A 20,804-nucleotide genomic window follows, 5' to 3' on the forward strand; every position below is an offset into this window, starting at 1 on the left:
CCTGTGGCATGTGGGATCTTAGTTCCCTGACCAGGGATCGAACCCGCATCCCCTGCATTGGAAGGCAGATTCTTAACCACTGGGCCACCAGGAAAGTCTCACAATTGCTATTTTAATATAGAGAATTCAGCATCTACTGTTTTCTCCAATCCCACAGACCATAAATCACATTTTTTGTACACAACAGAATTCCATACCAATAAAACAATTAAACGATTCAGATATTCCATGGAGTTTTATTTGAAAAAGAAAAAAAAAAAGAGCCTTTTTCCTGTATATGTTTCTATTGAATCCTAGGTACAGATGTCCAAGGATATGGGGCAATTGCAGTTAAGTATGAATAGGAAAGTTGAAATGGTATCTTTGTAAGCTTCTTTAAATTCACAATGGAGATAAAGCTCTGTAAAATGAGCTCTCTCTCCTCTCTAAGGTGGCTAATTATGGGGAAAATAACGAAGACTTCTGCGTTCTTTCTTAGTAGTAATGACTTAGAATAAGCTGAACCGCCACCCCCAATCCAGGGAGATGTATCCTGCCCTTATATTAACTATATACAGGTTATTTTCAGGTCATGAGAAACAGTCTCACTTGCTTGTAAGTTCACTGGCTCAGGTAAGCAGACCGTCTTTTTACTGCAAGAGAAGAGCAACAAGAGGGTGTGTCCTCAGGGCAGGTTCCTGGTTGGTCGGGAGAGAGGGCTCAGAGTTGCATGCGCCTGTGTTTCCGTGATGTCAGGTGAAAGAATTCTACAATCGTCTATGGGATGATTACTCTTGGATTACTACGAGCCCACTCCTGTCCTCTGAGGGCCAGGTGTTGTAAGACTAATACTCTAAATGCCTGCTAGAGGCAGGGTAAAGGGGACAGGGATTCTGGATCCACACCCACGACTGTGACCAGTGGAGGCCAAAGAAGAGGAAATATGCAATGAGCAATGTTTGTTCCAATAAAATCTTACAGAGAAACTAAGTATAGCAGGTAATAAAACATATATATATATATAAATATATATTTTATATATATTGTATGTTATAATTATCTATACATATTTAATATATATATTTCAGTTAAAATGGAGTTTCTTATATTAAGGTGGGGATGGGGAATTTAAGTCCAACCTCTTTGTCTTCTTAGCGTCCCAACCCAAGATGGCCCTGCAGGAGGTCACCCTGGGTCTTTGTCACCTCCGCATCAAGGAAGCTCATACCCGTGATGAGATTGCACCTCAGCAAGTGCCACATCTAAGGTCAGGATTGGTCCTTGTGGGTGTGTCTGGGGCGGGGTGGATACGGGGCTTACTTGTCATTGATGGGCAAAGGAGCAGTGCAGAACTTCCCGATAATGACAGTCCGGTCTTTTTTCCAAACTCGGTGGGAAGGCTGAAACTTGAGTTTCACCTGGTTTATCTGGCACTGAGGGCTGGGGTGAGCTATGATTCCTTTCCCGTGGCGTTGCTGTCTAGGTCTGTAAGGGAAAGGCAAAGTAACTTACTGCCGCACATGTTTGGCCTTTGCCTCCCCTTGGCTCCTAGGGGCTCTGCGGGTAGCCCGGTCCGTTAGTTCCTGGAAGGTGGGCTCCACGGTCCTCTGCATCACCCTTACCAGCCCCTCGGCCCACACCCTCACAGCTTTGAATGTGATGCAGAAAATAGGTGTTGCTTTTTGAAAATAAATAAGTGGACCCTGCAGCAAAATAGTAGCCCTTGGATTTTCACATCTGGAAAAGGGTCCGAGTTAGTGAAGATCTGAATTCAGGTTAGTGAAGATCTGAATTCTGATTAGTGAATATCTTCAGTCTCAGGTCCATCTACCTGGAAGTAGAGGCCTCTTCTAGGATGTTCAGTTCCAAGAATTTTGTGTGAGGACTACTCTATTTTAGACTGAGTGTGAAAGTGTAGATGGAAACAAGTGAACAAACACACAACAGGCCTCGAAGCCAGACAGAGCTGCGGTGGAGTCCAGGTGTGGTCTCCTCCCAGCTGTGGCTTTGGAGTCACACAGCCCTAGGTCTAAGCCCCAGCCCCCCCTCCCCTGTGCCCTGCTCTGGCCTGTTCCAGTCCCCTCTGGGCTCAGAAAGAGGCATTGTGAGAAAGAGGGAGAGCCCGGAGGGCACTGCTTTCCCCTCCGCTGTGGCACCGGGTGTTGTCTAAACTGAGCATGGTTTCCCTTTCCTTTCTGGCCTCTTCACACTGATGAAATGTCTTCTTTGTGTACTTTCTAACCCAGGATTAGTCATATAGTTTGTTTTGTCCTTTTGAGGATGATTCGGTAAAACTTTGTTTAAAAGCTGTTCCATTTTCTTAGTTTCTCTCTCTCTTTCTTTCTTTCTTCTTCTTTTTTTTTTTAGATTTCAAAAGTGTTTTGAAGTATTTCAGAGGAAAAAATAAGAAGATTATTCACTTTAAGAGTCTGCTTGGATGGAGAGCTTGCAAACTAGAAGGGCTACAAAGGACACTGTGAGTGAGTGGCCTGGGGACTTGGCCTGGGTAAATTTTCTAATTGGAAGGAAATCTTGGGGTTTCACAAAGTTATAGAAAGTAGGGGAAAGACCACACATAAACCCCCTCCCTTCTTTTCAATTTCTGTTCTGCAAGAGGAAACAAGAACCAAGGAATTGAAGATAATCATGTTCTGATAGCCTTCTTCAAAACAGTAACGCAAATCTCTTTGGGGAGAAAGAAGAAGGAATCTGTGGATGTCCATTCCGATCACTCAGGGAGCTTCTAACAGTGTAGTGGTTGAAGCCATACCTGGAGATTCTACTGCTACTGGTCTGGGGTGGGGCTTGCTGTCAGTATTCTTTAAAGCTCTCCAGGTGGTTCTAACAAGCAGCCAGAGTCGTGTGTCATTGTCATGATTCCTGCCAGTGTCGGCTCATCTACCAGTAGGCTGGAAAGGTGATAAAAACACCCTTGCAGAAGTAACGTGACCTTGAACTGATCTAATGAAAATTACTCAGCTATAATCTGCAAGGCTCACGTGGCCACCCCAAGATCTGTGTGGGTGTCCTGACTGGCTGCTGTCCTGTGCTGTGCGGCCTGGGTGAGTTGGAACCCTGCCTGGTGGCAGAGTGTTTGGGAGCCCAGACGTGAGCTCCTCCCAGCAGAAACTTGTCTTTCCCTGACAGCACCGTTAATGTCCATCACTGCAGCCTGAGAAATGTTTCCAAACCCAAATCTGATCCCGTCACTCTCCTGCTTAAAATTCCCAGCAGCTCTCCAAACTGCTCTCAGGATAAAACCCCAAATCCCTACCCTGTCCTTCCAGGCATGGCATGGTCTGACCCTGGCTTGCCCCTCCAACCTCCTCTCCCCATGCCTGGTCCCACTGCTGTCTGCTCCCCGTGTCGTATCTCACTAACCCCTGGTCTGGGGGGAAGGATCCTCCAAATCCTTCAGATCTCAACGCAAACACTGTTTCTTCACACTTGGTCAGGCTCTATCTTATTTGTTCTCGTAGCCCCTGCCACTGCTGACAATTGTGCACTTCTGTGTATGGGCACTGGTCACGTCCCTGTTTGTGCTCCATCCATCCCCCTGCAAACCACGTTTCTCAGGCTCCCCGGCACAGGGGGGAGACTGCTTCAGGCAGTGATTCGGAGCAGCTGCGTTTCCTCCCTGCTTCCAACTCCTGCCAATCATTCCCACCCTCCACCCCCCATCCCATTCCTTGTTCTACCAACACCACCTGGCTTTGTCCCTCGGGCTCTGGGGTGGAGTGACTCCTGTTGCTGATCTCTGCATTGCCTCCCCACCCTCCTTTTGGGTTTTCAGTTCTCCCAGCACATTTGTAATTAGCTCTTTGTGTTAATTTCCTTCTATTGGAGTGCCTGGCTTGGGCTCTGGTTTCCAGACTGAGCCCTGACTGAGACAGTGATTTATCTGATTAGTCTGTCTCCTGCTGGCTTGTGAGTAACTAACCAATGACTTTTTTAAGAAACATGCACCACTGCTGCTGAGTTCCTGTCCTCTGCCAGGCTTGCGACTCCCTGCACTTGAGGCTCTCTGCCTGCTTACCTCAAGCCTGGCCCCACCAGCTGCGAGGCCCAAGTGTGACCCAACAAAGGAAGGAAATCAGCCCCAGTTCCAGGGATTGGCACCACTCAGCATCAACCCGGCTGGCCCTCACCTTGCACTCATTTGCTAACTGACCCTCTGCCTGAGAGTCTGTTCTAGAAACCCATCTAGCACTGCTCCCCTCTCCTCGCACCCCTCCGCCCAGGAGTAGGTGCTTCCCAGGCTCTGGCCAGCCCTCCCTGGGCCAATGACTGAGGCCTTCCTACTTGCTGACATCCCTAATGCCCCCTGCCTGGATTCCTGACGCTGTTTCCTATCAGGGACCCAGTCCCCAAATTCTCACCACCTGTTGGGACATTCCATTACTGCTGTCTGCCTGCTTGTCTGCTATTGTCTGAATACACTATACTTGGACCCAGTACTGATCCTGAACCTGGAACAGTTGCCCAGCATGTGTCTGTGGGTCCATCTGTGGTAGGTGCCACCCTCACCCCCATCCCCAGCTCAGCTGGCTCCACCCACCCCTCAGTGATCACACAGTGCCTGTCCTGGGCTATATGTGCATGTATGTAAATGGAAGGAGAGAAGCCAGCCATGTGGGACACTTACGTACATGGTGATCTTGACCGAGGAGGTGACGCTGCTGCTAAGGAAGGTGACCGTGATGCAGGTGTCCTTGTTTCTCGGCTCCTGCAAGTAAAACTCCACGAGGCTGTGGTGCACTAGGAAACCAAAGCAGAGCAGACAGCTGGGCCAGAGATCAGTGGGTGCAATGCACAAAATGTCCCAGAGAGCAGCAGGGCAGTTAGGACATCTCGCTCTAGCTCTTAGCAGCTGTGTGACCTGGAGCAGATTACCTGTTGTCGCAGGTTCTCAGCTTCCTCTAGTGTAAATTGGGATCATAAAATTACATACCCCACAGGTCTGAATGAGAATTAAATGAGTTAATGCATATAAAGTCCTTAGACAGTGCCTGTGCCTAGGAATCATTCAATACATGATAGTTTTTATTATTACTTTTAATCCTAGAATGTGCCACTCTGGCACTGTGTCACTCTTTGTTACCAACAAGTGACATTATCCTGATGGTGTGATTTTGAAAGAACCAAAAAGGGTCTATCTTATACTAAACAATTAACTCATAAAATAGAGCAATGCCCCTCCCCCCCCTTAGCATACACCCTGTGTCGGGGAACCCACCACGTGTGCAGGAGGTGACTACTGCCCTTCCTGTGGTGGCTGGGTGCCTGTGTGGCATCTCCACCCACTTGGGCAGCACAGACACTGAGGCTCTCAAAGCTGGTATTGTCGACACAGACTGGCTGAACAGCCTGGTTCACGGTGATATCCCAAGACCTGCTGTCCCTTTGACAAGAGAGGTTAAGAAGGATTACAGCTTCCCCAGCACCCCATCCTTTCCTCATTTAGGGGTAAGCCCATCTGGTGGCACCATGCAGTGACTTCGGTCTCCGAACATTTTCACAGACTCCTTTGGTGGTTGGGACATAGCTAGAGCTCTGCCCTACCTGTACTTTTTCATTTGTCATGTTTTATGGGTGAATATTGGGAGGAGGGACTAAGTGAATTTAAGGAGAGTCAGTCTAAGTTGGAGGAGTGATGTGGTCCATCGGGGCTCATGAGGTTAGTAACAGGACTCACTGCCAGGAACCCAGAAGAAGACAAGAGAGGGCTACACGCTCCCCCCTCCACAGAGCGGAATATTAGATGCCATGTCCCTTCTGTCTCTCTTTCTCAGTTGTTTATTATGGATGCAGATTGTTATGTTGATGGGCAAGGGCTGAACTGGAGTGGATATTTGCAGTGTGGAAAAAAGGCTAAATTACATAGCTTTAGGAATTTAATTCTCTGGGCTGAGTTTGATATATTATATCGCTTCTTCCTTTATCAGCATGTATCACTGATTAAGAAAGTTTCCTGAGGTTCTGCTTCTCTCTTCTCTGATTACCCTGAAAGCCCTAGGAGGACCAGGTCTGCTAACGTTGGGTGGGTGGGAGCTGCTAGTGAAATCCAACCTGCTTGGGAACATGACATGGGAAACAGCACATGAGCCCTGGATGGTTTGCCAGGGGAACTGGGTCCAAGGCCAGGCCTGCTGCTTACTAGTTGTATTGCCTTGCCTAAGTCACTGAACCTCTCTGTGCCTCAGTTCCTTCATCTATAATCAATAACTCCCAACATCACCTCACAGAACATGATGAGGGTTAAATGAGGTGATGCGGAGAAAACATTTCGGGTGAAACATTGCTCTACAAGAGAAAAGTAATATTGTTAGAAAAATGAATTTTTTGGAGAAGATTCTCTGTCCATTCTGATGCCTGCCTGGCAGAGGCCAAGGGTGACTGCAGGCCAAGAGTGCTGGGCAATGGGAGCTCAGTGCCATGATGGCTTGGGAGTGGGTAAGAGCGGGAGCTGCCAGGTGGGCTGCCAGGTGGGCGCCCCGTACCCCCCACCCCCAGGAGAGGGAAGACTCAGAGGAGGCAGGCCCGCTGAGGTTTTTAAACAGACACAGCCATCCTTCTGGGGGAATGGGGAGGGAGTCTCACAACAAAAATGCAACAGTCAGAAAATGTATGGCTTGGTGAATCACGCTTAGCAGGGACCTAAAAGTGCCTTTAACTTCCAGGTGTTCCTCGGGCTCCCTGGCTGTGCGTACAGAGAGGAGCCGCCGTGAAGCTGCCCTGGAGCTGGAAGTAGAAACAGGGTGTCTGGTCCCAGCAGCCCTGCCTCCGACCCGGACAAGGTCCTCCCTCAGGCTGGCCTCTGAGGGGCGGCAAGACCCAAGAGTAACTGAGAAATACAGCTGAAAAGAGCGGGTTCTTGGAAGAGGGGGCAGAGACACAAGTATGGAGGCAGATGATGACCTGGAAAAGGTAAAGATTTTGGAGTCAGAAGACCTGGAGTTGAATGCTGACTTCTTCACCCACCCATGTAGCCTTGGGCACATCACCGCTCGGGGCTGGGTTCTCAGATGAGCTGATACATGTGGAAAGCCCACCGATGACTCTTGTAACCCACTTTATTCCTAAGAAGTAACCACGTATTCTCTCTGGCATGAAGTTAGAAACACCCCCATCTCGTCTCCCAAATTCTCCCATTGACAGAGGGAAGGGAATTATTACTTACTGAGTTCCAAGCACTGTGCTGGTGATTGTCTGTGTACTAGGTATTTTATTTTATCCTCACAATTGATTCTTTGAAATAGGTACTGTTATTTTTCCCATTTTCCACATAAGTATATAGAGGTTCAGAAAGGTTAAAAAAACTTGCTCCTGATGACACAGCTGGTAAACGGAGAAGCCGAGATTCAAATCCAGGTCTGAGTGACCACAGAGCCTGAGCTCCGGGCTCTGTCTCACACTTCACCAGGCCCTCTAGTACCAGGAAGGTATAGCCACAAAGATCCCTCCACCAACCAACCAGACACCAGCTGATCAGAAAATCATTTAGAATTAGGGTGGTCATATAATGTCCCATCCAAACCAGCGTACTTCTATTCTGAACACACAATAAACCAGGATAACAGGACCCCAGGATAACAAAATCAGGAAGTATAGTCAACCTAGTTAAGATGAAAATAGCATAGGGAAGGAGGATGGTTCAGCCTGTAATGTATGTCATAGATTCTAAGACACCCTTTTCTCTCACATTAAACATCTCTCACAATCGCTGGCATCTTAGCTTCAATGAAATGCAGTGGTTAGGAGCCATAGTAAACAGCTGGAATATGTATATGAAGGTTCAGTATTCCTCACGGATCCTGACCTAGGAGGGCTGCCAGAGTGGGAGACACATAGGATGGGCAATAAGGAGGGGGAAATGTATGAAGGAAGGAGAAATCCAAAAGGTACTCCCAAATACCACTCCAGAGAGAACCTACACTGGAAGGCAGGTTTCCATGTTGGGGTAGGGAGGAATGAGAACCAGTGTACCGATAGTAAGGTAAGACGCCCCCAGGTTCTCATCCATAGAGCAGTGGTTTGGGCTAGCTCTGAAAAGTTTTGGTTCCATCTAAGACCAGTTGCTGCTGTCCCCCACCTCTCCCTTCCCATGGCATTTTTGCCCCAGTTCTTCACCTCCCACTTCAGCTACCATGCTGGGCTGGACACAGCCCAAGACGGAGCCCTGGACTCAGCTGGGCAGCACACTGGCTGAGCTGAGCAGCTCATTTGCCCGCACTCACCACAATATGGAGCTGTGGAAGTGGTCAGGAGGTAGACACTCACTTCCTTGGGAAGCGGCTCTATCTTAACACCACCTTGTTCCACCAACCCTGGAGATAAAGAAGCAAAGACAGCAGAGCCCTGAGGAGGTCATTTCAGGGCTCCACAGCACCCAGCCATGTATCGATTAATTCATGTACCCATTTATTCCACAGACAACTGCACCGTATACTCATGATGTGCCATGCCCTGCAGTGAGTCCTGGGATACAAGCAACCCCATCCAGATGGGAATAAACATATAGGTAGACAAAAAATACATTCTGCAGATTACCTGACCCATTCCCAGGAAGTATTTATAAGAAATTTGAAATGATGTTTTCAACTTGCAAAACAATCTATATGACAGTTATTTTAATGGCATTTGTATCCTGCGCACTGGGGCACAGGGAGGTGTTTGCGCTGAAGAATAGTGGTTGACAAGTCAGAGAAGGGCATTCCAGGCAGAAAGTACAGTCTGGGCAAAGGGACACAGGGTGAGGAAACATGAAGTACTCTTGGCAGTATGAGTAGTTACAATCCCTGCGGTGTTTGGAAAAAAGGGAAAGTCTAGCGAGAGACGAGGCAGGGCAGTGTGAAGTTAAACCGTCTGGTCCATCACATCTGTGGGAAACAGTGACATATGCCCGATGAGTAGGAAGTAATGTTGATTTGCTTTATTATGGGAAACCACCCCTACTTTAACATTTTGTCAAGCTGATATTCATTTCATTTCTATAAGCAATGGCAGGCTGCTGCGGTTCTGAGTGGCAGCCAGGAGTGGGAAGTGGGAGAGTGAGGGAGGGGGAGGACCCATTTACACTACCCAGGCGTTTTCCTGGAGCCCTCCACACTGGATGACCCCAGGATATTCACAGCCATGATCTGCACAGGGTGAGTTGAGGCTGGAGCCTCAGCCTTCCTGAGCCCTTCTCTCCAGACTGGCCTGGATCATCCAGGAGTGTGCCCAGGCCACTCGGCAGTTAGGAACCCCTCCAGCTGGCATGTGGTCTCACACCTCTAAGGTGGGCACAGTGTGCCAGCCTCGGGGATTCCCCCAAAACACTTTGACTTACAGCCTATCAGGATTTGGAGAATGGCTGGCCTAGCGAGGAAGACCTACGGTGAGCAGCGGGTCCGAGAGTGGGTACAGGCAATCTGGACTATACCAGTGCTTCTGGAGAGCATCCTGAGGCTGGACTTACATGCCAGTGCCTGTGTGTGTGTGTGTGTGAGGGTTGTGTGCAGAGCCAGTATGGCATCAGGTAGCAGTATAGAGGGTGAGGGGTGGGACGCAGAGAGCTAAACACCACCTTCCAGGTGAGGACAGGCTGAACGACTCATTGCTTAAGTTTTCTTTACCCCACTCGGATAGACCTCTTGACCATAGGAGATCAGGACTTAAAGAGGTGACAAGACTTGAACTTTCCCCAAACTGTCAAAGGAAGCCAAAGGGGTAGCATTTACCGATCCTTGGACAGGAAAGCAGAAAAGGGTTGAAACAATCCAGACAGTGTCCAGCAAGGAAGACCTTGTAGCTGGTACAAGGAAAGGCCATCAATGGACAGGAATTCTCCAGGGCGCTGATGTAGAGGTGCACAGCCCTCATGTGATCACAGATCAGATAACTGTAGCCTGAACAGGGCAAAAAGAACACAACGAAGGTTTCAGTTCAAGACAAATGGAAACTCCCTCCATGCTACTTACTGTAATTCTATTGAATTTTATACTCCAACAGGCTATAAATACATGGGATGTCCCCCGAGCCACATTTTAAAAATATTAATGAACATGGTTACTACACTCTCACTTTTCTTTTTAATTTTCCTGGATAACTTAGTTAATTTACCAAGAAAATTGTTTACATACACACCCATTCTTCCACGATCATAAAAACTCTCTTTCAGAAAATGGGAGCATACAGAGAGCTGGTGATCCTGACCCTCCCTCTCAAAACGGATATCTGTCTGTACATTTTTACCTTCTTCAGCATCACCCACACAACCGATTTTTTACAACCTCATTATACCCAACCCAGCAACAAGACAATCAGGGGAGTCCCCCACAGTTCACAGTCCATCCACGAAAGCCAATGCGTTAGACCTTCAAGATGGCACAGTAAGACACGGAGATCAACTCCCTCCCCACAAATACATCAAAAATACATCTACATGTGGAACAGCTCCTGTAGAACACCTACTGAACGCTGGCAGAAGACCTCAGACTTCCCAAAAGGCAAGAAAATCCCCACGTACCTGGGTAGGGCAAAAGAAAAAAGAAAAAACAGAGACAAAAGAATAGGGATGGGATCTGCCCCTCGGGAAGGGAGCTGTAAAGGAGGAAAGGTTTCCACATACTAGGAAACCCCTTCACTGGAGGAGACGGCGGGTGGCGGAGCGGGGGAGCTTCGGAACCACAGAGGAGAGCGCAGCAACAGGGGTGTGGAGGGCAAAGCGGAGAGATTCCCGCACGGAGGATCGGTGCCGACCAGCACTCACGAGCCCGAGAGGCTTGTCTGCTCACCCGCCGGGGCGGGCGGGGGCTGGGAGCTGAGGCTCGGGCTTCGGAGGTCGGATCCCAAGGAGAGGACTGGGGTTGGCTGCGAGAACACAGCCTGAAGGGGGCTAGTGCGCCACAGCTAGCAGGGAGGGAGTCCGGGAGGAAGTCTGAAACTGCCTAAGAGGCAAGAGACCATTGTTTCGGGTGCACGAGGAGAGGGGATGCAGAGCACCGCCTAAACGAGCTCCAGAGACAGGCACAAGCCGCGGCTATCAGCGCAGACCCCAGAGACGGGCATGAAACACTAAGGCTGCTGCTGCAGCCACCAAGAAGCCTGTGTGCGAGCACAGGTCACTCTCCACACCTCCCCTCCTGGGAACCTGTGCAGCCACCACTGCCAGGGTCCCGTGATCCAGGGACAAGTTCCCCAGGAGAACACATGGTGCGCCTCAGGCTGTTGCAATGTCACACTGGCCTCTGCTGCTACAGGCTCACCCTGCGTTCCAATTATAACTACTGTACCCCTCCCTCCCCCCAGCATGAGACAGCCAGAGCCCCCTAATCAGCCGCTGCTTTAACCCCCTTCTGTCTGGGCCGGGAACAGATGCCTGAGGGCAACCTACACGCAGAGGCAGGGCCAAAACCAAAGCTGAACCCCAGGAGCTGTGCAAACAGAAAGGGAAATTTCTCTGTGCAGCCTCAGCAGCAGAAGATTAAATCCCCACAATCAACTTGAGGTTCCCTACATCTGTGGAATACCTGAATAGACAACAAATCAACACAAAATTGAGGTGGTGGACTTTGGGAGCAATGGTAAACTTGGGGTTTGCTGTCTGTAACTGATTTGTTTCTGATTTTTATGTTTATCTTAGTATAGATTTTAGCACTTGTTATCATTGGTGGATTTGTTTATTGGTTTGGTTGCTCTCTTGTTTTTATTATTATTACTTTTTAAAAATAATTTTTATTTTATTTTATTTTTTTTCTTTCTTTCTTTTTTTCTCCCTCTTCTTCTGAGGCGTGTGGCTGACAGGGTCTTGGTGCTCTGGCCTGGTGTCAGGCCTGAGCCTCTGAGGTGGGAGAGCTGAGTTCAGGACACTGGACCACCAGAGACCTCCTGGCCCCACATAATATCAATCGGCGAGAACTCTCCAAGAAATCTCCGTCTCAATGCTAAGACCCAGCTCCACCCAACGGAGCTGGGCATGGCATAGGGCATCCAGCAAGCTCCAGTGCTGGATGCCCCATGCCAAACAACTAGCAAGACAGGAACACAACACAACCCATTAGCAGAGAGGCTGCTTAAAATCATACTAAGTTCACAGACACCCCAAAACACACCACCGTACACAGCCTTGCCCACCAGAAAGACAAGATCCAGCCCCACCCACCAGAACATGGGCACCGGTCCCCTCCACCAGGAAGCCTACACAAGCCACTGGACCAATCTCACCCACTGGGCATAGACACCAAAAACAACAGGAACTATGAACCTGCAGCCTGCAAAAAGGAGACCCCAAACACAGTAAGTTAAACAAAATGAGAAAACAGAGATATATGCAACAGATGAAGGAGCAAGGTAAAAACCCACCAGACCAAACAAATGAAGAGGAAACAGGCAGTCTACCTGAAAAAAGAATTCAGAGTAATGATAGTAAAGGTGATCCAAAATCTTGGAAATAGAATGCAGAAAATACAAGAAACATTTAACAAGGAACAAGAAGAACTAAAGAGCAAACAAACAATAATGAACAACACAATAAATGAAATTTAAAATTCTCTAGAAGGAATCAATAGCAGAATAACTGAGGCAGAAGAATGGATAAGGGACCTGGAAGATAAAATAGTGGAAACAACTACCACAGAGCCGAATAAAGAAAAAAGAATGAAAAGAATTGAGGACAATCTCAGAGACCTCTGGGACAACATTAAATGTGCCAACATTTGAATTATAGGGGTCCCAGAAGAAGAAGACAAAAAGAAAGGGTCTGACCTACAATAACAAACCCAAAACATTTAAGAAAATGGGAATAGGAACATACATATCGATAATTACCTTAAATGTAAATGGATTAAATGCTCCCACCAAAAGACACAGGCTGGCTGAATGGATACAAAAACAAGACCCATATATATGCTGTCTACAAGAGACCCACTTCAGACCTAGAGAAACATACAGACTGAAAGTGAGGGGATGGAAAAAGATATTCCATGCAAATGGAAATCAAAAGAAAGCTGGAGTAGCAATTCTCATATCAGACAAAATAGACTTTAAAATAAAGACTATTACAAGAGACAAAGAAGGACACTATATAATGATCAAGGGATCGATCCAAGAGGAAGGTATAACAATTGTAAATATTTATGCACCCAACATAGGAGCACCTCAATACATAAGGCAAATACTAACAGCCATAAAAGGGGAAATCGACAGTAACACAATCATAGTAGGGGACTTTAACACCCCACTTTCACCAATGGACAGATCATCCAAAATGAAAATAAATAAGGAAACACAAGCTTTAAATGATACATTAAACAAGATGGACTTCATTGATATTTATAGGACATTCCACCCAAAAACAACAGAATACACATTTTTCTCAAGTGCTCATGGAACATTCTCCAGGATAGATCATATCTTGGGTCACAAATCAAGCCTTGGTAAATTTAAGAAAATTGAAATTGTATCAAGTATCTTTTCCGACCACAACGCTATGAGACTAGATATCAATTACAGGAAAAGATCTGTAAAAAATACAAACACATGGAGACTACACAATACACTACTTAATAACGAAGTGATGACTGAAGAAATCAAAGGGGAAATCAAAAAATACCTAGAAACAAATGACAATGGAGACACAACGACCCAAAACCTATGGGATGCAGCAAAAGCAGTTCTAAGAGGGAAGTTTATAGCAATACAAGCCTACATCAAGAAATAGGAAACATCTCGAATAAACAACCTAACCTTACACCTAAAGCAATTAGAGAAAGAAGAACAAAAAAAAAAAACCCCAAAGCTAGCAGAATGAAAGAAATCATAAAGATCAGATCAGAAATAAATGAAAAAGAAATGAAGGAAACAATAGCAAAAATCAATGAAACTAAAAGCTGGTTCTTTGAGAAGATAAACAAAATTGATAAACCATTAGCCAGACTCATCAAGAGAAAAAGGGAGAAGACTCAGATCAATAGAATTAGAAATGAAAAAGGAGAAGTAACCACTGACACTGCAGAAATACAAACGATCATGAGAGATTACTACAAGAAACTTTATGCCAATAAAATGGACAATCTGGAAGAAATGGACAGATTCTTAGAAATGCACAACCTGCCGAGACTGAACCAGGAAGAAACAGAAAATATGAACAGACCAATCACAAGTAATGAAATTGAAACTGTGATTAAAAATCTTCCAACAAACAAAAGCCCAGGACCAGATGGCTTCACAGGCGAATTCTATCAAATATTTAGAGAAGAGCTAACACCCATCCTTCTCAAACTCTTCCAAAATATTGCAGAGGGAGGAACACTCCCCAACTCATTCTACAAGGCCACCATCACCCTTATACCAAAACCAGACAAAGATGTCAAACACAAAAAAAACTACAGGCCAATATCACTGATGAACATAGATCTAAAAATCCTCAACAAAATACTTGCAAACAGAATCCAACAGCACATTAAAAGGATCATACACCATGATGAAGTGGGATTTATCCCAGGAATGCAAGGATTCTTCAGTATATGCAAATCAACCAATGTGATACAGTATATTAACAAATTGAAGGATAAAAAACTATGATAAACTCAATAGATGCAGAAAAAGCTTTCGACAAAATTCAACACCCACTTATGATAAAAACTCTCCAGAAAGTAGGCATAGAGGGAACTTACCTCAACATAATAAAGGCCATATATGACAAGCCCACAGCCAACATCGTTCTCAGTGGTGAAAAACTGAAACCATTTCCTCTAAGATCAGGAACAAGACAAGGTTGTCTACTCTCACCACTATTATTCAACATAGTTTTGGAAGTGTTAGCCACAGCAATCAGAGAAGAAAAAGAAATAAAAGGAATCCAAATTGGAAAAGAAGAAATAAAACTGTCACTGTTTGTAGATGACATGATAGTATACATAGAGAATCCTAAAGATGCTACCAGAAAACTCCTAGAGCTAATCAATGAATTTGGTAAAGTAGCAGGATACAAAATTAATGCACAGAAATCTCATGCATTCCTATACACTAATGATGAAAAATCTGAAAGAGAAATTAAGGAAACACTCCCATTTACCACTGCAACAAAAAGAATAAAATACCTAGGAATAAACCTAACTAAGGAGACAAAAGATCTGTATGCAGAAAACTATAAGACACTGGTGAAAGAAATTAAAGACGATACAAACAGATGGAGAGATATACCATGTTCTTGGATTGGAAGAATCAACATTGTGTAGATGACTATACTTCCCAAAGCAATCTACAGATTCAAAGCAATCCCTATCAAACTGTCAATGGCATTTTTCACAGAACTAGAACAAAAAATTTCACAATTTGTATGGAAACACAAAAGACCCCGAATAGCCAAAGCAATCTTGAGAAAGAAAAACGGAGCTGGAGGAATCAGGCTCCCTGACTTCAGAATATAGTACAAAGCTACAGTAATCAAGACAGTATGGTAGTGGCACAAAAACAGAAATATAGATCAATGGTACAGGATAGAAAGCCCAGAGATAAACCCACGCACATATGGTCACCTTGTTTTTGATAAAGGAGGCAAGAGTATACAATGGAGAAAAGACATCCTCTTCAATAAGTGGTGCTGGGAAAACTGGACAGCTACATGTAAAAGAATGAAATTAGAACACTCCCTAACACCATATACAAAAATAAACTCAGAATGGATTAAAGACCTAAATATAAGGCCAGACACTATAAAACTCTTTGGGGAAAACATAGGCAGAACACTCTATGACATAAATCACAGCAACATCCTTTTTGACCCATATCCTAGAGAAATGGAAATAAGAACACAAATAAACAAATGGGACCTAATGAAACAAAAGCTTTTGCACAGCAAAGGAAACCATAAACAAGAGGAAAAGACAACCCTCAGAATGGGAGAAAATATTTGCAAATGAAGCAACTGACAAAGGATTAATCTCCAAAATATACAAGCAGCTCATGCAGCTCAATATCAAAAAAGCAAACAACCCAATCCAAAAATGGGCAGAAGACCTAAGTAGATATCTCTCCAAAGAAGATATACAGATTGCCAACAAACACACGAAAGAATGCTCAACATCACTAATCATTAGAGAAATGCAAATCAAAACTACATTGAGGTATCACCTCACACTGGTCAGAATGGCCATCATCAAAAATTCTACAAACAATAAATGCTGGAGAGGGTGTGGAGAAAAGAGAACCCTCTTGCACTTCTGGTGGGAATGTAAATTGATACAGCCACTGTGGAGAACAGTATGGAGGTTCCTTAAAAAACTAAAAATAGAACTACCATATGACCCAGCAATCCCACTACTGGGCATATACCTTGAGAAAACCATAATTCAAAAAGAGTCATGTACCACAACGGTCATTGCAGCTCTATTTACAATAGCCAGGACATGGAAGCAACCTACTTGTCCATCAACAGATGAATGGATAAAGAAGATGTGGCACCCATATACAATGGAATATTACTCAGCCATTAAAAGAAACAAAATTGAGTTATTTGTAGTGAGATGGATGGACATGGAGTCTGTCATACAGAGTGAAGTAAGTTAGAAAGAGAAAAACAAATACCGTATGCTAACATATATATATGGACTCTTAAAAAAAAAAAAAAGGTTCTAATGAACCTAGGGGCAGGACAGGAATAAAGACGCAGACGTAGAGAATGGACTTGAGGACACAGGGAGGGGAAAGGGTAAGCCTGGACGAAGTGAGAGAGTGGCATGGACATATATACACTACCAAATGTAAAATAGATAGCTAGTGGGAAGCAGCTACATCGCACAGGGAGATCAGCTAGGTACTCTGTGACCACCTAGAGGGGTGGGATAGGGAGGGTGGCAGGGAGACACAAGAAGGAGGGGATATGGGGATATATGTATATGTATAGCTGATTCACTTTGTTATACAGCAGAAACTAACACAACATTGTAAAGCAATTATACTCCAATAAAGATGTTAAAAAAAAAAAAAGAAAGGGGAAAGGTTGGTGTGTAAGCACATTCATTGTATTATTATTAACAACAATAATAAAAATTGGAACCAACCTAAAAAAAAAAGCCAGTGTGTTGAGGTTCACCTCACCAAGTGACTGATACACTGAATTTGCCAAATGTCCCAATATAACAGACATTTGGTTTTCTGGTTATTGTTGTTGTTGACTATTTTATTTTATTGAATTTTATTTTATTTTATTTTTATACAGCAGGTTCTTATTAGTTATCTATTTTATACATATTAGTGTATATATGTCAATCCCAATCTCCCAGTTCATCACACCACCACCACCACCACCCACCCCCACTTTCCCCCCTTTTGTTGACTATTTTAAAATTTGTAATAATTCACACTGAATGCATTTGCTGGGGCTAAGAGGTCTATAACGAGCCATAACTCCAGGGTTTAGGGTCTTCAGACTCTTCTTTCACCTTGGGACCCCCTCTCTGGGACCAGAACCAAGTCTGAGCTGCCTGCTGACTTTCCTTTCCCCCAGAGTTGGGACACTGTCTATGGCCAACCTCCTTCTAGCTACAACAGGGAGCTGGGAGACACAAACTAAACCCTTCTCAGATTGTGTTATGAAGAAAAAAAAAAGTGGCCAATTAAAATGCCAAAGAAATTTTCAAAAGCCATTAAAATCAAACTATCCCATCTGATCAGAATTGCTGAAAAATTTATGAATTGTTAAAAGAAACATGTTTTTGGAAAATCAGTAAAGTTGGTAAGTTTGGATTAGTGGTTACTCAACACAGTTGTCAAAAGAATCCTTAAAATGTTAAAATTTTGGTAAAGCAGGAAAAGGTTAAAAACATAGTAATCAGAAATCAAAATAAAATTCCCATATGAAATGTTGATAGGTTGGCTATATTCATAAGAATATAAGAAGACTACACAATCCTTAACGCTTAGCTTTTGATACATTTAAAATTATTTAAAATTATGCTAAGAATATATTCAATTAATATATCCAAAAAGAACATTCCAGAAGAATAAATTTAGAAGAGAAGAAATGTATATTCACTGAATGTATTCAAGAAGATTATCTTGAAAGCAATTTTAGAGAACTTAAATTTAGTTAGTCTGGGGAAATGGTCATGCACTGAATTGATCCTTCAGCTAGCTAGCTTTGGGCACATCAGTCTGTTTCTGCCACAACGAGGCTCTGCAGAGGATGTAGCTGCTGTGGACTCTGCCACAAAGTGGGGCCCAGGAAGAAGAGAGGTTATTGGCTTGAGTGACGTTGGATCACAGCAGCGCCTAAGAAGTGGGGAGGGAGCCTAAATATGGAGCAGGCTTTTAATTTCAGGCACTCCTCCCCTAGAATTCCTGGGCTCCAAAGACATCCATTTAATAAATGCTGAGTAAGCTTGATGGGACACAGCAAAGGACACTGTAAGGAAGACCCCCTTATGGCCCATACTGGCTGACTCAACACGAAGCCTGTTGGTAAATTCCAGTCTCTGGGGCAGCCAAACACCAACTCTCTCTGGCTTTCTGACCTGCAGAAATGGAGGTGGGACAGCCGGGTTGGTCTTGGCCTCCGTTGACGAAGTAGTCCACATGTCCAACAGGAATCCGAATACCCAAATCTGCAAGGAGGCAGAACCCCGTTACCCTCTTACTGCAGGGGCCTATTTTCCAGGTCCCATAGCAGGGTCCACCGGCAGCAGAGCCTGAGGTCTGACCGTGGGGGTCCACCCCCTCTCTGTGCTGAATGGGTGCCCACTTCATTCCTAAGTGCTGGGAGACTACAGAACTAGCCCTCAGATGGTTTTCTAAACAGGTTTTGCCGTGCTGAAAGGAAGCTAAGAAGAAATTTATAAGAAGATACTCATATTTGCCTAATAAAATCAAGAAAAATATCCCTTAATATAAGTTTTTATGAATCAGTAAATGTTATAATAAGCTTGGTAAATTTCCTTGTTGAATAGTTTCTATTTTGCTTTAAGTGATAGTTCAGATATGTGTGTGTGAGACCACATTTCCAGTCTCCCACATATTTTTGTGCTTTCATGACTGAGCAGAAATATAATCTGGCTACAAAGAGATGACTTTGAGAGGCTGTAGCCTGCATCTCACCATTGTGACTCTATCTGACCCCTCAGACTCGGTCAGATTCAGCTGCCAAAGACCCTGATTTTCTTCTTCATATTATCTATCACAGTTGTAAGCAACTGAGTGTGTATTACGTGCTTAACGTCATCTATCCAGGGGTTAAGTGATGACCTAGAATTCATCCTCGCCCATCATCTGTCGGGTCAGCTCTACCTCCAAAATATATTTTGAGTCTTTCTACTTCTCTCTGTCTCTACTGCCACCACCTTTGCCCATGCCACTATTGTCCCCCTCACCCAGGCCACCACCGCAAACACCCTCCAGTGAGCCTTCCCTTACTGCCCACTGGCAGTCCATTCTCTGCCCAGCAGCCAGAGTATTCTTTTAAGGAAATCCAAACCGCCGCCCTCTCCTCACTGATCATAGAATAAAATTTAAACTCCTCGCCATGTCCAGCCTGGTCCTCCTCCCTTTTCTCAGCACATCACTCACTGCGCTCTAACCACGTGGCTCTTCTGTCTGTCCCCACCCACAAGGCTTTCGTTTTGGCTGTCCTCTCCCCCTAGAGTGTTCTTCTCCCCGCTCTTTCCAGGGCTGGCTCGTTCTCATCCACAAAGTCTCACCTCAAATATCACCTCCTTGGCCAGATTTTCCTCAATAATCCTATTTGAAGTAGACCCCGAACCCCCTGCTGAGTCACACTTCTCCCATATCCCTCATTATCATAATCAGAGGGTGGAATTATCTTGACTGCTCGCTTGTATGTAAGCTCCACCACGGCAGGGCCTTTACCCGTCTTTTTTCCTGCTCTATCCCCAACACCAGCACAGTACCTGGCACACGTTAGTGCCAAATACTTATTTATTGAACAAATTAGTGAACGAATGCTTGCCGATTAGCTTGTAAGTTCCATGTGGGCAGGGATCTTATTTGGTGCCTTGTGCATTGCAGTATTCTCAGTGCCTGCTACATAGATCATAAAGACCGACTGAATAAATGGAATGCCTTTTTTTTTTAAAATCACATTAGGAAGTGGCTCCAACTTTGAAGGGGACTGAGAGGCTTAGCACAGGTAAACGGGGACCAATGAGTCACCTATTTAGCAAATTTAGGAATATAAGGCGTTAACCTTGTTAATTGACATGGTTAATTAACTTAATAGCTAAGCAGAGGGCTATGGGCTTTGGTTTCCTATCTGTGAAATGGAGGTGGGAAAGAGGGTTGAATAATATGATTGCATGAGTTTCTTCCAGAATCCTGAATCCGTGAGTCTTGAATGCTAAAAGAAGGCTTCTAGCCAAATGGAATGAGACATGGCCATCTCTCAGTTGAACTGCAAACTCTTCTGGTCAGAGACAAATGTAACTTCTTGTACCCAACACACTGAGCATGGGGCCTGGCACCAGACTCTGTGGGTGTTTGACGTCGAGTAGAAATGAGGAGGAGTGCCCGCTGGTCAGAAGTGCTTAATTTGGTCATGATGGATTCAGAGCCGGGGGTTCTTGCCTGTGCTTGTCATTACTGGAGGGGGCAATTCTCACTCTTCACTAGACTGAGGGCTGGCCTTATCCTCTGGGGAGGAGGGAAGTCCTGATAGGTTTGAGTACCTGCCCCAGGAGTGGAATGCCCCAATTTCCTGGGGCCAGGCATGTTCACCCTGAAAAAGTAGCAAGACTTTCCCAGGCAGAAGTACCCTCTGAGTACTACCTCAGACAAAGCTTAGTGTTGAATCAGAGTGAGACTCATGACCAAACAGTTTTGGTCCACAAATG

General features: G+C 45.0%; 1 protein-coding gene across 2 annotated transcripts in view; it reads right to left on the reverse strand.

Annotated features, from left to right (window-relative positions):
• Window positions 1-216: 216 nt before the first annotated feature.
• The window catches only part of PLA1A (phospholipase A1 member A), a 32,783-nt gene continuing 12,195 nt past the window's right edge, over window positions 217-20,804 (reverse strand). Inside the window, exons 6-11 of one of the 2 annotated variants that reach the window (XM_059921048.1) lie at window positions 18,477-18,566; window positions 9,702-9,869; window positions 8,217-8,306; window positions 4,629-4,737; window positions 1,300-1,464; window positions 217-632 (exon numbers count right to left, since the gene is read on the reverse strand). In XM_059921048.1, the coding sequence (XP_059777031.1) occupies window positions 548-632; window positions 1,300-1,464; window positions 4,629-4,737; window positions 8,217-8,306; window positions 9,702-9,869; window positions 18,477-18,566 (707 nt within the window). In that variant the 3' untranslated portion in view covers window positions 217-547. Of the gene's footprint in view, window positions 633-1,299; window positions 1,465-4,624; window positions 4,738-8,216; window positions 8,307-9,701; window positions 9,870-18,476; window positions 18,567-20,804 lie in introns of those variants that run through there. The other variant, XM_059921049.1, reaches the window with a different exon arrangement.

Source organism: Balaenoptera ricei, chromosome 4, assembly GCF_028023285.1.
Source record: "Balaenoptera ricei isolate mBalRic1 chromosome 4, mBalRic1.hap2, whole genome shotgun sequence".
Lineage (NCBI taxonomy): Eukaryota > Metazoa > Chordata > Mammalia > Artiodactyla > Balaenopteridae > Balaenoptera > Balaenoptera ricei.